Source organism: Balaenoptera acutorostrata, chromosome 1 (assembly GCF_949987535.1).
Source record: "Balaenoptera acutorostrata chromosome 1, mBalAcu1.1, whole genome shotgun sequence".
Lineage (NCBI taxonomy): Eukaryota > Metazoa > Chordata > Mammalia > Artiodactyla > Balaenopteridae > Balaenoptera > Balaenoptera acutorostrata.
Window position 1 is genome coordinate 39019092 of NC_080064.1, and position 17608 is coordinate 39036699.

The window sequence follows — 17608 nt, forward strand, 5'->3', positions numbered from 1 at the left end:
TGAGAGAAAAAAGAAATGTTTTATTTAAATTAAAATTGTTTTATTACTGATATTAAATTAGCAAAGCCCAAATCAAGTGATGGAAATCTTGAATTCCCTCCCTAAACAGAACCAAAATTGCTTAAACATTACCAAAATAGCTCCACTTAAGCAAAGCAGATTTACATTTCTTAATATGAGAAAAAAACAAGGTAGGTTAGGTTCGTATAACAAACAGTACACGCTCTATAAAGTCCTAGGAATACCCAAATGTGTTCTGGTTTGGATATGAAAGAGGGGACCATATCAAACTGGCATTGGTAAGCAAGCCAATGAGGTGTAGCAAACAAAAGCTGTTACTAAAAACAACTCAACAGCAGGCCATATGAGTATGAGCCCATCACAGTCAAAATCTTCAACTGTGACCGGCAAGACCAACATGGGGGGCGCACAGATGTGGCTACGTCCAGCGATATAACGTGAGGGGGAACGCCAAAGGAAGGGAAAGCAACCAGCAGCAGGTGAAGGGTGTCCACTCTTCAGCTGTGCTGTATCAGACACAATCCTAAGAGCCAGGCCCTTCTCGGCCTTTAAGACGACACTACAGTCATCCCTAAGCCAGGTTCTCTCTTCTTTTGGTTCTTCTCTTCCTATAATACATTGCCTCTCTGATTTATGGGGGAGGCTCTCTAGGTAAACATTATACCAGATAGAAGGCAAAAGAAAAACAGGACCAAGAAGACATGCTTTGGGTAACTCAGGAAAGCAGCGGGAGGAGCTGCCGGAGTGAAAAGGTAAAAGCATTTGAAACGAAAACCAAAACCAAACTCACTACTACTACCTAGCCTTCCTCTCAGGGCTGAGGTGTGGTAGGTGAGGCTTGATTACAGATCGACACAAGTCATAGGTTGGATAAGTTAAGACAACTTTCAAATAAAAATCCCAAATTAACACTGAATGATATACAATTATGAGAATTCTTTTTTTAAGCCAATGAACATGCTCAACTTACAACAAAGGAGTTCAAGATGTCCTAGTTCTGCCTGGGAGATATGGCACTTTCCCAGGCGGTGTGGCAAGGGTACTCACAGGTCTGAGGGTGCAGCAGGAACACCTCTGCCAAATCTGGTGGGGAGAGGATGGAACCATCCAGCTGGCTCAGGGATGATGGTAGGTGGCGGACAAGCTTCAGGTGGGAAGAATGGAGGCTAAACTAAAAAGCACAGCTGATGCAAAAGAAAAGTATATACGAAGAGTCAAGGTGTCCTCAAAGTATTTGCCTATGAATAAGAATTTGAAACTAAAAAGTTACATTACCCTCAAGTATACTTCATATAAATCAGTTCTCAAAAAAATACCTTCCAGGTACAGTACATATAAATATAGCAGTATAATTCAATTTATTGCTAGAATTTTATTTGGTTGTTACAAAATCTGCAAGGGTATATATATTAAAAAGGGGGGGGCATGAAAGGCAGCCAGAAGAGTAGGTTATCTTCAAGTTACCTAAAGTGCCAGGCTAATTTTATACTATATTTAAACCTTTCCAAGAAAGTAAAATAGCATAGGTAGGCAAAGGAATTGTTTGAGAGAGAGAAATAGAGCGAGAAGCATAAGCCATAATGAGGTAAGCAGACACATTCATGGGAAAAGACTTCATCCCACTTTAACTAAATTTTAATATCTCTAGAAAAAAAAAAAAAACAAGGTTAGCCAACACCGAGCTGAACATCATATAAAGAAAAAAAACATCCCTTAAATATTTAAGGGTGCTCCACTGCATCCATGGCTAACAGGGCAACTTGGATAAAGTTAAAATGGAAACAAGGTTTACTAAAGAAGTCTGAAAGCTTCTCTAGTTTCTCCCTGACTTGGCCTACAGCACAGTTAAGTTTTGCAGAGTTTTCCTTTTGTGTTGCCTGAAGATTGCTTCTAAGATCAACACAGCACACACAGAGGTGACATGGACGAATAATTCCTTCCAGTTCAGGGACCTTTAGTAGCAGGTCTACAGAAGTATTTAATGGGAGAAGTACTGCACTTGCTTGTGTTAGATTTGCTGCCATCACGTGAAGCCCCCCGCCCTAGGCCTGCCTGCCACGTTTGGCATCCTCCAGACAGAAAGCCTCTAGCTATTTCTGAGCTGTAATTGTAAGGAAACCTAATATGATTTCAGGTGTTTCATTTCACAACCTTTTTGGCCTTAGTCAGCCCACAGAAGAACATATTAGGTTCTTGGTTAGGTCCCAGGTAAAATCTCAAGAAGTTTCCTGGATCAAAATTAGAGGCAGAGCTTTCCTCTATAGTTCCTGAGTAGCCAGGCTGAGACAGTGGCCGAGGGACTGCAGCCCTGCCATTCAGAATGGAGACAGTATCAGAGGTGAAGGTCAGTTACGGCTTAAAGGTAGACTTGAGTGGATGCGTGGGGGAAGATAATCTAGTTCACTCAGGGAGGAAATGTAGCTCCCACTGGATAACTTTTTATGCTCATAAACCCTGAAACAGGATTAAAAGAGAGAAAATCCCCAACAAGACTTCTCTGGTTCACAGGTTGGGAGGAGCTGAGAGGATAGACCAAAGAGCCAGAATCCTGAGCCTGGAGGCAGCACCGTACCCACAGTGTCCACTCCCTAAATCTACTCCCCCAGCACCAGGCCAAACCCCATGGCAGCACCCAAAGAGGATGTCTTAAGGAGATGGGGACACAGCTTCAAGCTGCTACCGGATCAGATTAGCAATTTTTAACAGCAAGTCATTTGTTCACGTCCTGTTTCAAACCATTCTTCCTACTTCCCACAAAATATGCACAACTCTTTCTTTCATTTTAAATATTTACAAACAGAAAAGGTCTATCTGTTAAAGGAAAGACATTTTCTGAGTCTGTATAAAGTGCAGCTAATTTAAGGCAAATTTATGCGAAATATAAAAGGTGGCTTATTCTCTCTATATACACATTTTCCAGTTTTAAAAGATAAGGTCTCCTCCCCTCAAAAAAAAGGAAAGAGAAAAAAAGAGGGCTTGAGTTTTTTTCTGGCAATTTTAAAATTAAGATCCTACTGGTTTAAGGAAATCATAGATTTCTGAGTATCCTATTATAAGTAAAATGGTCTTTTTTAAAAAAATAACTTTTACATAGCTTTTTCAAACAAGTTAAAAGGTGGCAACGTGTCTGCTACTGTAGTTTGGAGGACTGGAGGATTGATGGGTAGGTAGAAGGGTTGTTTTTGTTAGCTGAGTAGATATTAGGTAGTCCAGGGCATACATCCATTTCTAAAATAAGCCTGATGAGGCTAGACACCTAAAGCTACTCTTAGCTCCGGGAATGAGTATCTTCCATCTCCATCAGAATCAAACTCCCTCAAACGCTCTGGTTCTGGCACAGCAGAATGGAAGGAGTCCCAGATTTCCTGGTAGGTCAGCTTCCCATCCACATCCTGCCCAGTCTTATGGAATAAATCCTGAAGATCTGTTAAAAAGGAATTACAAAAAAATGTATATGTCTATACATATAACTAAATTTAGTTAACAGTTTAAAAAGTAGTCTCAACAGAATTTAAAGCACTGAAAGAAAAGCTACTTTGCAGACTTTGTTCCCAAAAGGTAAAGTTTAAGATCTCACTAAATCTGAAAGACTAATTCTTGATCCTTTAAGAATGAGAGGAACACTGTAGGGCACTATCGTCCCAAAATAGAATCAGTGACAGATAATCACAGGAGAAGTGAATGGACTGGCTTTCTCTCTGTTCAGGGCCGTTCTTTTAGATTTTCCAGATTTTATTCTTATGTTGAAGGGGTAGAAAGGACTGTAGAAGCCTAAAGAGCTAACTGATAGGAGCTCTGATAGCCTATAAAACAGACTACGTATGGCATATTGTCAGTTCAACAGTTACTATATAACCCAGCAATTCCATTCCTAGGGTATGTACTCAAGAGAAATGAAAACATGTTGTCTACACAAAAAGTTGTATACATATGTTCATAGCTTCATTGCTCCTAATAGTCAAAAAGTGGAAACAACCCAAATGTCCATCAACTAATGAAAGGATAAACAAAATGCAGTATATCCGTAGGATGGAATATTATTCAGTCATAAAAAGGAATGAAATATTGCTGCACGCCACAACATGCATGCCAACCTTGAAAATATTATGCTAAGTGAAAGGAGCATATTGAAAGAAAGAAGCATACATAAGACCACGTATTATGATGCCACTTATATGAAACACCCAGAATAGGCAAATCCAAAGAGACAGTAGTTGAGAGATTAGTGGTTTCCAGGGGTGGGGGCAGGGGGATAACAGGGTGTAACTGTTCTCTCTTGGAGACTGACCCCCTCCCCGACCCAAGAGAGGGCCCTATAATAAATACCTAGGAGGGCCGATTGTTTACACAACGTCTAAAAAGGGCTTGAATGTGTCCCCACTGAATGACTTAGTGGATTCAGTCTCTAATACCAGAGGACAGTACTATCAAGCAATTTTGTAGACAAGCTTTTGGGTAAGTCCCTACTTTTAGTCCTAAGAGAGCCCCAACAAAGCAGCTAAATAAAGTCTCAAAAGCTCTCCGAAAAGCCAGAAAAGCAGTGAGACACTTGTTCCCAATGCCTGCCACCAAGTGGCTAGCTGGAAAATGTTTGTGTGTGTGTACATGGGGCATGAGTTTATAGAGCATGCTATGTACTCTACAGCAGTATTCAAATAAAAATCTGATTGCTGCCTCAGGTCATTTATAAAATGTAGTCATTCAAAAGTGTGTAAGGTCTACGTTAGGGATTAAAGTATAAATGTTAAATTGGCTATTTCTTAATCTGCTCTAACAGTCTTTCCTTTTATTCTCATCAATTCTTGATGTAATAATGAAGAGTAGGAGGAGGCAACTTGTGTTGCCAATAAACACAACTGAACACTCTCTTGTCTCTCCAGAAAACAAAAAAAAAAAATTGGGGACAGGGAAAAAAGTAATTGCATTTAAATGACAATATAAATGTAAGCCTTCTATGCTTTAAAAGCATTAATTGTAGCCTGTAGACAACTCATTCACTTAACAAATATTCACATGTACCAGGCACTAGACTAGGGGCTGGGAGTGAAGTTAAATGTTATAGGTCCCCAGGAAATTACAACGGAGTGACACGTGCAAATGTAAGATATTATGAGTGCATACACAGGAGGAGCCTAATCCAGTCCTGGGAGGTAAGAAAATGTTTCCTGGTGGAAAGGTATCTAAACTGAGGTGAAGAGCCAGGCAGAGATAGGGTGACAGGAATGGGTGATTTTTCAGGCAGTTAGCAAGTGCAAAAACAGGAGACCAAACACCACGGAGAGGGATGGAACACACACTGTTGGAAGCAAGGCAAGCACATTTCTCTGTGAATCATATCCTTCCTACTAAAGTTTTTCTTGCTGATTTTCAGCCAAAGGACCCCTCATTTTCGGAGGGCTCTGACAAATAGGGTCAACTTTTACTTTATTTTGCTAATCTCACAGTATTGTGTTTGCTTGCTTGTCTTCTCCACTAGACTGTTATATCCATGAAGAAAGTGAGAATGATTCTTATACTGTATTCTTACTGCTTACACTGGGTCCAACTAGGCACTCATTGAATGAATGAAGAAGACTCTAAAATACATTCATAGAGAGAAAATATAGTGCAGTGTGGTTAAGAGTGCAAACGTCAGCGTCAAACTGCCTTGGTGTGAATTTTGCCTCAACCAATTATTTGCTATGTGGACTTAGGTAGTTTCCCTATCAGTAAAATGGGTATAATACATGAATGTTGACAGTCCCAGGTTTGTTATCAGGATTATATGATATAATGCATACCAAGTATCTGGCCTATAGGAAGTGCTCAATCAATGTTAGATATCATTCTTTATCTTACAAGTTAAAAAAGTCAGAAAGTTATAACTTTGAGCATTTCCTCTATCACTCCATAATATAAAAATTTACCTTTGATGCTAGAAATTCCTGGTAGGGAGACAGGCCTTAGCTGGGCGGCTTTCTCAATCTGGCCTCCAAGAGACCGTGGGAATTTTGGCAATGCTGATGGCTTTGATGTGAAACTCTGAACTTGCTCTGTAACAAACAATACAGTTTTAGTATTACTAATGTGACACCAAGTTAAACCAGTATTGAAGGTCCTAACCTTTTAGGGCAAATTCATATGTACTTAATTTAAGAGAAACAGCTGAGAATTAAGTAGCATAGTGACTACATGAAATTAAAGATACGAATTGAGATGTTTTGTGGATAAGTGAAGATCAATCAATATTATGTAACATTAAGGTTTGAAGCCGTGGTCCCACTGGATGCTCTTATAGTACAAGTTAGCATTCCACATGTTTAGAGGTTGAGAGTTCAAGCTGCAAGTGAGAAAAGCATTGCGTATTTGACATCCTAGGAGCTGTGCTATGAGCCCGATCTGGGGGTATGTGCCACCAGACCAGCTGGTGCTGAAAGAGTGCTAACATACGATTATGTAGCACAGTGTTAGGGCAAGGCCTCCCACTGTACTTTGTCTCTCACTTAAAAGAGAATAAGAGAAGTTGTATTGCTTTCCCCAAAATGAAAAATACTTGTGGGAGGGTAGGGGTCAAAACCAACATAATCTAATGCCGTGGTTACATCCTCATAGAGCAGCACCAGCAGAGGTTGATGCACCTGCTAATATCGATTAGGTTATGTCCCTGACTAAAGCCAAAGGCCCTTCCAACCCAATGATCCCATTGTTATTTGTTAATGGTTTTTCAGAAGGACTAATATTTAAGTAAATTTTTATGCATTTACAGAAATGAAGACTCCCGTAAACAACATTTAGGGCTGGTTTAATACATGCTACGACAGCAATGTTTTTGCCTATAATTGGATGCAGACAGCATGGAGAAGTCTATTTCCAGCTAAACATTACCCATTTTTCCCTTAATAGACTGGAGTACAAATCATGTGCAAAATGGGCTTTTTCTAAATGAAAGCAAAGTGTAGCAGCTTCACCTCGGTGCGCTCAGGCATCATTCACTCAGTGCCATCAGTCCTGCTGGAACACCTTTCCCCACTCTCTGTGTGGGAGGCGAGCTGCCCAAGCCTGCGTGAAATATTCAGAAGCCAACCCTGAATATCTCACCTTCATCGGCAGTCTCTGGAGGCCTGCTGCTCTCAGGTTTGCTTGTAAGAGCACTGATCAGCTGCAGTTTCTCTCTGAGCTTGTATACCTGAGAATCTGAACTATCTTCTTTCTGTCCACAACAAAGATCACAGAAGGTTTAAGGCGGAAGGAAGACCTCATCTGATTCTTCATGATATACCCAAAGCCTATTTAGCCTGTATTGCTTGACCCCAAGTAGGCTTCCTCTGAAGGCAATGAAGGAATGAATCAACAATTACTAGAGATATCTTCAGTACTCAGCGTTGATCAGGGCCTGGCTGGATTTGAGCCTAGACCATCAAGGGAACATTATGCTACAGATGATCTGATTCACTGTGTGCATTTGGCGGACAGGGAAGGCAAGCATGTGTCAGCAGTAAAGGAAACAAACACTTGCTCAGGTGCTGTTGTGATACCCATTTCCTAAATGGGTAGGATATTGTTTTCTAGGTACTATTTCACACTAACTAAATAATTTTCCTGAATAGCTTACTTCACCTTGTGACTAGATCACTTTAGGCAGTTTTATGCTCTTATCACCTTAAAAAAAAAAAAAAAGCAACCAAACCACAAATATTCCCCCTGATCTTCCTTCTCTGCCACCATGGTAATGATTCAACTGGTGGCAGGAACTGTTAGGAACATAAGGGAGCTATAATATTTCTTTTTTTTTTTTACTGTTCTTCATTCATTTATTTATTTTTTAACATCTTTATTGGAATATAATTGCTTTACAATGGTATGTTAGTTTCTGCTTTATAACAAAGTGAATCCGCTATACATATACATATATCCCCATATCTCTTCCCTCTTGCGTCTCCCTCCCTCCCACCCTCCCTATCCCACCCTTCTAGGTGGTCACAAAGCACCAAGCTGATCAGGGAGCTATAATATTTCTAATTCGAGGCCTTACTTGTATCTTTAAAAAAATTTTTTTCCCCTACCCTGCCTCATTCCCAGATGATATAGTGGCATATAAAAAATACAATTAATTATAAAAAGAGAGAAGTCTGGTTTCTGTGAGGTCAGTTTCTAACAGCGTAGGCTAGCGTGAAAGGTCCTGAGCCCATGTTTAGTTAGAATATCGACCATTACACATTTCTTTTATTCAATATATATTTACTTAGTTCTCTCTTATCCTTAGTCTACCCTAATAGTTACTGTACAGTAGATCACTCTTAGTTTATTTAGGGAGCCAAAATATGGATGTATATAGCTAAAACTAGGTACTAAATGCTTGAATAATTTATGGCAAGGAGAAATTACATTTCTTTTGGACACTTAGATGAGGTAGGACAAAGGGACTAATACAATGGGGTAACAGTTAAAAACACAAAATGTCAGAAAGTAAAGCCAAAAAATTCAGGCAAAAATGTGTACTAGCTCTATTTTATTCTGATATTTACTGTCAAAATCTGAACTGTTGCTGAAATCACTACTATTTTCCAATAATAACCACCCGTTACTTTTTTCGTGCTTGAACATTTTTATCTGGATCTTAAATTTTTCTTGTCATTCTCTAGGTGAAGATAAATTTTTTTTTGGGTAGCAGCAGTTAGAAAACTCAACAAAAGCCTAGCTTATAAAGCACTAAAATCTTAATATATGTGATTTTTATCCAGACAATACAAAACTGTTAAGGAAGAACAAGTCTAGATGCAAAGCATTACACTGAAAACTGCCTGACATATGGTTCATTTCCAAGTTCATTTCCTGTGAACCCCATCCTTGAGCTCATCGAATGCAATGTGCATCTGAAATGATATTTTAGTCACTCAGTCACAATCTTTCTGGCTTTTCCTTTATTTTAGCCCAGATCTTATAATATTAAACAGTACTCTAATCACAGAGAATGCTGAAAACAAACTTTCTTTCCTGGGATAACAAAGCACATCACAGACTACTTGTCTTATCTTGACAATATGTCTGGGAAGATCAAAAAAAGGGAAGGTACAAGGTGAAGGGAACTGGCTGAAGCTTAAAGGGACTATGTATGTACTGAGACTGCACTCTTTCTTTTCCCCCTTCCACCCCCCAAGAGTCTGTAATTTTAAAAATAAGAAATAATTTTTAGTTTAGACACCATTTTTAGATTATCTATGCCTCTCATCATTAGTACAGATAACTTACTGTCTTAGCTTAAAAGTCACTTCCTTAGGGAAGCCTTCCTGTTCTCTGTTAGCACTGTTATACCCTATACCTTTCCTTTGTAGCACTTATCATACTCGTGATTATCTGCTCAATTATGTGTTAATGATCTTCTGGCTGATGGACTTTGAGCTCCACCAGAATAGGTGTCACGTGTCTACCCTGCTCACTGTGGTCACACCAGCTCCTAGCAAAAAGCTGGGCAAGGGGCAGGTTCCTGATAAAGTATTTGCTTATTTACTAATATACTAATTTACTAATTACTCTGTCTTGAAGTTTCAAAAAAAGACCAAAGTGCTCCCTTTGAGAAAGAAGCAGGTGCTCATGCATTTATTCTTACTTCAGAGAAAGCCTCCTATTATTTACCTTTATGCTCTGGGATTTTACTGACTCTGTTCTGTTGGTCACTTGATGCAAAGACTCTCTCTTCAGAGTGGCAGCTCTATCATTCATCTTAAAGGGTAAAAGGAACAAAACAAGAGAAGATTAAAGGAAAACATTAAAACTTAAACAACATCCAGCATTTTAAAAACAAACTGGCCAAACTTATTTAAAGGGTCTCGATATACAACTGATTCACTATGCTGTACACCTGAACCTAACACAACGTTGTAAATCAACTATACTCCAATAAAAATTAAAAAAAGTAAATATATAAAGGGTCTCAGAACACTTTCAACAGAAAACCAGCAGGAGAATGAGAGGAGAGAGGGAGAAAGGCCTCAGAGAGACAAAGCTGAAACTGGTGCTTCTAGTTTCCGTCACAAACTTTAAAACTTTGAAGTATAAAAGGCGAGAGGACTTCTACCCAAAACCATGCTGGGTATGATGCTGCTGGAAGAAACAGTAGGACAGATGGCACTATTAGCAATTTCCTCTCCTGGAAAAAAATAGGGTGAGGAGGGGAGGGACAGTATGGAGAGTTTTGAGGCTGGTGAGTTTTCACTATAAGCCTTGAAAACCAACCTTCAAGACCTAATACTCATCAAATCATCCAAAATTCCTAGCCTCTACCGTACTCAGTTTAGCTAAGTTCAAAAAGGCTTTTAAAAATAAGGCTCCTTTAATCTTCACAGCTTTGTAGTAAATTACACAGCCCTGTAAAGGAGGAAGAGGAGCAGGTCCTCTTACCCTACCCTCAAAGCCAAGGCCGGGCAACTTGCCAGGGCTCCACTGTAGCAGAGCCAGTTCAAAGGCTGCTTCCGATGTGCCAGAGCTTGCCTTTACTTGTAGGCTTGCTTCCAGCTTTGGTAGTTACTTGATTTACACAATTTATAAATTTATACAATTTATACAGTTACCTGACTTATACAATTTATACAATTTCCTGTATTTGGTTTCCATTTCTATATGCCTATGTCTTTGCTATATGGAATCTTTAAGAGTGGGGCTTGCAGCTATTAAAAAATAACCCACGTGGATTCCAGAACAATGTATATGTGAAAGGTGATTAAAAAAAAACAACCACCACATCTTATTTGCAATAACATGAAAACCAGTAAACCATACGGTCTGTCAGCATCAGTGACTTAGTACGTCATTCAGGTTCCTCTTATGTAAAATGAGATAGACTCAATGATCTCTTAAGGGGAGGAGCTGGTCTGACTGATTTGTCTTAAATAGCTTTCCTGACATTATCTGCAAGGGGATCCCCCTCATATGCCCATGAAACAGGACAAGTCTGAAAGCCGAGTCTGGGCTTAAAGAAATGACAAAAGATTCTCTAGTTATTGTCACTGTCATTGTTCCCACCCTTAATAAATTAAAAAAGTAAAGATCAAGAAGACCTCCTTTGGAACTATGTGCCAGAGCTTCCCTACCAGATGAGTCACTGGTAACATAAAAGGAAGCTTGTCGTCTCTGCCAACTACTTGTGGTGAGGCCTTGGCAAGCAACTGAACCTCTCTACATCTCCCTTCCAAATCAGGACTGACATCGTCTGTGCCATTCACATCACAGAGCTACTGTAAGGATTAAAGGAGACAAGGATTAAGCATAACACAAACGTGGACCCTCTCAAGTATCCTAGAAGTCGTGGTCTGAAAAGGTTGTGGAATGTCATCCATGTACAGACAAAACACACTGCAACACAGAACATGTCACAAAAGACATGAAGAGGCTTACCATGCTGAAGGACAGGTTCGCTCGCTTTTCTACCTTGCTCATAGCAACCAGATCTCTTTCTATCAAGTTGACTCTCTGGGTAAGATTACTGACTGTCTCATTCATCCCCTCGAGTTTAAGATCATTCTCTCTCTGGTACCCCACTAGGGCACTGTTTACTTCCTCTAAAAAGTTGTGGAGGTACAGGATATCCTGGAGTGGAAATAAATCAAGTTGTGGAATCCAGCTAAAGACATGTACTAGACAAGCAGGCCAGCAGCACTGAACAACCATTACTATGTCAACTTATTGAAGTAAACTCCTTTTCCTGCTCTTGACCATTGATCGTCAGTCTCCGTTTTGTCCCTCCACTCTGAACTGCTCCCAGTTTACTCCCTCTGGAACTGTCTGACCTCAGTTAGACAGGAGGGGGAAAGAGGGAAGAGACTACCAACATGATTCACTCTCTGGTCCCAGAAAGCTGAGAGCTTGGGAATTGATTTCCCAATGTTTACCTCACCTGCTGGCGAGAAAGCCTGCTGGGTTATTAACTGAAACGCTCATTAACCTAATTTGTCAGAACAAAACTACCGTAGAAACAATACCAATTACTGAATTGGCTCATGTAGCAAAACCATAACAGGTAGTGTGTTATTTAGTACAAGATTCAATTATTTTTGACATTCTCCAGTACTGATTGTTATTTAGAAAGGAATGATGATTATAGGCTTTAAAGGGCATTAAACTCAGGACAGGAATTCTTCTCAGTGAAGATTTCTTTTATTCTTTTTAATGTGATTCTGAACTCACCCTTTTCCCTCCTCTGGTCTTTAGAAAATCTTGATTTTCAAGGATATGCTTTCTAGTGTTCTTAGTATTTACTGTGACCCAAAACAGCCATCACTTTGAATTAATCTGCTATCCATCCATCTTTAACTTGCCCAGATTGCTATTCAAAAACTGTTCAAAAACAGTTTCAGGATAATCTGGTCACTTTATGACTTTCAAGATGTGAAAAGGAATTTACTCCACTGATCGACATGCAGCGAGAAAAAGCAGACTGCCAAGGAAGACACAGGCAGCATGCTGGCTCCCTGACAGAGCCGCACACCCCCCTCTGCTCAGCTCTCAGGCAGGCAAACGTGTGCACAAGATGCCTGCTCAGGGATCGCAACATGGAGCCTACACTACTCAGGCCGCTCCAGAGTTCACTGGTCACAGGGAGTTAAGCCAGAGACAAAAGTACCTGTTTCAAATTCTCACTGTGGGTTTTACTGTCAAGTTCAGATGTAGCTGAAGGTGATGGAATGATCTGGTTGCTTCCACTGGTTTCCTTTAAGGCATGCTGATTCTGTGAACAGGAATGAAGGTTGGTATAGGCAGTAAGTAATAACTAAGTCTACTTATCCATCAGGGATGGTCCTGGAACGTTCCAGCTTCTCACAGGTGGCATCCACAGATTAACCAACAATTATTTCCCAGGAGCCTTGGTATGACCACTCCTGTGCTAGGCCTGAGGGCACCAGGTACTTCTGGGGATCCCCAGCCTAAAGCCTGGACTGGATCAGCAGCACCCAGACCGCGTCAGGGAACTTTCTCAGTCTCTGAATGGAATGAACTCCCTAGAAACCAGGCCTCCTCTCCCTGTCACCTGTACTCCCAGAGAAACTATACAACCACTATATCTCCCAGGACCAACTCAGTCTGAACCTGGTTAGTGTCATTGTTTCCCCAGAACTAAAGAGATTTACACATTCCAAGAACAGCCAGTCGAGGAACCACTGGCTTTGGGCACTGAGCACGTAACCAACCATGCACATTATTAGCTTTTCAGTTTGTACAGCACATGCCAAGAGTTATGAGGGTTACCCTTCCTTTCTCATCCCCTTCCCACTGCTCAAGTCTCTCCTGGTGGCGACTGAAGTATAACATGCTTATATACACTTTTCCCTCTAATGGAAAAACTTTGTATGGCTTATTCAGTAGGAGGATTACCACTGGCAATCATGGAAGTTTAAAAGATGCACATTTAATGATAACAGGATGCAACTGGTCAAAATAAATTGTTTTCCTTGAAATCTGAAATCCTAGACATTTGTCAACTCTGCTTTTATAGGAAACAAATGGTAACAATAAAGAGAAAAGGAGGGGAGGATGAGAAAAAAAAGAAAAAAAACCCATGGTTCTATAAAGTATGAATTTTTGAGTTAGTAAAAAGTATTTTAGAAAATAATTACTTTGAGAAAATGCTCAAGCTATTAAAATAATAATAATAATAATAATAATAATAATAAAAGAACTGTTGAGTTAGAGAAGTCTTTATTATTATGTATCACACAGTTACTCAGTGGCAAAGTTGGAATTAGAATCCAGGGTGTCTGGATACCTAGATCAAGGCTTTTTCCTCTGGGTCAGCCCCACTAAATAAAAGTGAGGAGTATTCGTTCTGAAGAAAATGAAAAACCCTCCTTTCTAGAGCTCTAAAATAGCCCAGGTCTCCTTGGCACAAACTGCCCAGTTTATACTTGAAACTCCAAAGCTTGAAAAGAGCATGTAGGGCAGATCTAGAAATTGGTGGAAAAGCTAGGGAACTTTTGTGTGCCTTGAACTGTCCTGATTTCACATATGTATAACTCATCTCTCCAGCAGGACAGCGAGGGCTGTGCCATCCTTTCTCACCCTTCATAAATCTTTCATGGAGCTGAGTATCCATTAGGAGATTAATTAAGGCCTCTGAATGACTGCAGACAGCTTACACCTGCGCAGCATTAAGCAATGTTTGAAAACAATTCCTGAGCACTGCAGGGTTTGCTTCTGTCTCAGTTATCTGTTGCTGTATAATAAATCATCCCCAGGGACTTCCCTGGCGGTCCAGTGGTTAAGACTTCGCCTTCCAGTGCAGGGGGTGAGGGTTTGATCCCTGGTTGGGGAGCTAAGATCCCACATGCCTCGCCACCCAAAAACCAAGGCATAAAACAGAAGCAATATTGTTACAAATTCAATAAAGACTTTTAAAACGGTCCACATAAAAAAAAAAAATCTTAAAAAAAAAAAATCATCCCCAAACTTTGTGGCTTAAAACAAGTTTATTATTTCTCATGATTCTGTGGGTTGACTGGGCTCAGTGGGGGTGGGGTGGCTTCCTGTTCCCCATGGTACAGGATGAGGTCACACACGTGGCTGTATTCGACTGTGAGACTGGCTGAAGCTGGAACACCCAAGATGGCCTTTCATCCTCTGGAGCTCCTCTTTGCTTTGCCTCTAATCATTCCACAGTCTAACAGCCCTGCCCAAACTCCTGATCCACAGAACAGTGAGAAATAATAAACTGTTGTTTTAAGCCACTAAGTCTTAGGGTGATTTGTTATGTAGCAATAAATAAGACACCTCCCCACTCCCCTTTCCTTCTTTTCCATTTTCCTTCCTACCCATTCAACTTTAAGGACAGTGTCTTAGTGCTGTATCTCCTCTACCACGTTGGCAAAAGACTCAGCTTTTAATCCTATCTACCTCAATTTACAGATTGTAGTAAAATCAATCAACACTGCTTATTTTATCTTCTAAAAAGGTGCCTGTGGGGCCTGTTTAGGTAAATGGAAAATTGGTATCACAAGATTACACATAAAAGGGTAGGCAGGAGTATGCTGACTTTCTGTAGCATTTGTAGATTTCCGTACCATATCACTCTGCAGTAACTCCATGGTTTTCTTGTGTTCGTCCACAGTCTTCTGTATTGCCTCCACAGCAAGATGGACGCTGTTTAAAGTATTGCCAATGGAAGCTACACTCTGAACAGAAACATGTAGTAGGGTCAGTGTTTTTTCCTTTTTAAAAATTTTTAATAACTTTATTAAGATATAACTCAGAAACAATAAACTGCACGTATTTAAAATGTATGACTTGATAAGTTTTTACATATATATACATATACATATATATATATATATATATATATATATATATACCTGTGAAACCATTACCACAATCAAGATAATAAACATCCATCCCACCCAAGTTTCCTCATGCCTCCTTGTAATTCTTCCCTCCCTGTTCCCAGGCAACCAATGATCCACTTTCTATCACTATATATATATATATATATATATATATATATATATATATATATATATATATATATATGTCACTATCTAGCTATCTATCCATACACTTATATATATCAGTTTGCATTTCCTAGAATTTTACATAAATAGAACAGTGAGTGAGCATGTACATTTTTTTTTTTTTTTTGGTATGGCTTCTTTCATGCAGCATAATTATTCTGAGATTTATGCATGTTGTAGCTACTCAGCATGTTGTGGAGTAGCATTCCATTCTACAGATACATCACCTTGACCTGTTGATGGTGTTTTAGGTTTTAGGTTGTTTTCAACATTTGACTATTACAAATAAAGCTGCTATGAACATTAACGTACAAGCCTTCATGTGGGCATATGCTTTCATTTCCCTTCATCATAAGCTTTCTCGTTATCACAATTCCTAGGAGGTGAATGGCTGATCATATGGTAGATGTAGGCTTAACTTTTTTACTCCATCTCCTCATCAATACTGGTACCCTCAATCTGTTCCATGTTAGCCATTCTAGTGGGAGTGTAGTGGTGTATCATTGTGATTTTACTTAAACACTGACCTAATGGAGGATTATTTCAAATATCTTCGAACTATGAGCTCCATGTAGTTTATACTGACACAATTAACCAGAAACTACACATACACACACACGCACACACACATAATTTTCATAGAGGAAAGCCAGATCTTTCCTTAAAAACAAAACAAACAAAACAAAAAACCCCCCAAAAAACTAGTTTATAAATCTGGGATCCGTAGATAAAGTTCTCCCACAAACTGCCTCTATCAAGCCCTGCAGGCAGATGGCCAGAGCTATCATTGTAGACTGCCACTCTCAGGAGCAAATGATGACTTTTGAGTAAAAATGGGTGGAACCATTTTTGGCCTTGGAAAACCCAGCATTGCAGAGATGAAGGGAAAATTCCATTTGGCAGCATGTGTTCTTCTGCTTTAGAATCCCATCAGTAACTACTGAGTAGAGTTAGATATGGCTAGTTGCTTACTTGCTTTCATTAGGTCTAAGGAGCCCAAGTGGATTGCAGACTTAGGAATATAATTCAGAAACGATCTTTTAAAAAAGGCTTGTCCTAAAGGAACTAATTTGTTACTAATTTGATAGGTTTTGGTCTTTCATTAAGATATACTGACAATTTTATAGTGTCCCATTAGTATTTTTAACCAAGGGTGTTTTTATTATACTGATAGCCAAGAATCCAAGAGAAAAATAAATGACATTTTCAACCTTTAAAAAACAAATAATTACATGAGATACATTGAAGTTAGGTTTTTTGAGATGACCTACCACTTCAAAACTGAGCCACCTGTAATAAAAGTAGTGCCTGACATTATAAATGCACAGATATGCAAAGAGACAACATACTGGGTAGAAGTCTCTAAGCTGAGATTTTGTCTATGTAAGCTCTGTTGTTATAGAAGCTACAAGCATTCAAAGACATCCACTGTTAGAGAATCCTCACTGGCTGGATGCATGAGCCCATCAGGACGCAAGAAGATAGTAAGCTCTTGTTTAAGAATTTTTTTTTAAGGAAGCAGCTGACAGAGCCATGTGAACTCTAGAGCAAAACCCTGAAACTAGTATTCTCACCAACTGCAAAGTGCCTCGCACATACTGGAGGAAGCCCCCACGAATGTTTGTTCAATTAACGAACACAAGAATAAACCAATTTCCTTTTTGAATGCAAGACTGCCAGAGTTGCTTCTGTATTAAAGGTTACAGAGGCCTACCTTTTCCCCTACTTGACCCTTGGGAATAATGGCAAAAACAGTCTGGCCTCATCAAAGTTGTCCCTACTTTTTTTTTTAAGTTGTAGGCAGATGACCATATTGGACAAACAGCAGACTATAGAGACTGAGCACACACAGGTGGTGTGGCTGTAAAATAACAAGTTTCGTTTCTGGCTTAGGAATTTCTCACTCCTTTGAGGAAACAATTTATATGTTTATAGAGCCTGGTATATAATCAAATCAAACTCAGCACACACTGACTTTCTTTTAAATTTTATTTATTTATTTATTTATTTTTGGCTGTGTTGGGTCTTCGTTTCTGTGCGAGGGCTTTCTCTAGTTGCGGCAAGTGGGGGCCACTCTTCATCGCGGTGCACGGGCCTCTCACTATTGTGGCCTCTCT

The 17608-nt window shown here is 39.6% G+C and overlaps 1 protein-coding gene across 3 annotated transcripts in view; it reads right to left on the bottom strand.

Moving 5' to 3' along the window:
- Window positions 1-17608, bottom strand: part of EFCAB14 (EF-hand calcium binding domain 14) — a 36343-nt gene continuing 18735 nt past the window's right edge. Inside the window, exons 5-11 of one of the 3 annotated variants that reach the window (XM_057544629.1) lie at window positions 15048-15158; window positions 12617-12721; window positions 11392-11583; window positions 9634-9720; window positions 7099-7210; window positions 5928-6053; window positions 1-1205 (exon numbers count right to left, since the gene is read on the bottom strand). In XM_057544629.1, the coding sequence (XP_057400612.1) occupies window positions 1168-1205; window positions 5928-6053; window positions 7099-7210; window positions 9634-9720; window positions 11392-11583; window positions 12617-12721; window positions 15048-15158 (771 nt within the window). In that variant the 3' untranslated portion in view covers window positions 1-1167. Of the gene's footprint in view, window positions 3446-5927; window positions 6054-7098; window positions 7211-9633; window positions 9721-11391; window positions 11584-12616; window positions 12722-15047; window positions 15159-17608 lie in introns of all 3 variants that reach the window. The other 2 variants (XM_007164504.3, XM_007164503.3) reach the window with 2 other exon arrangements.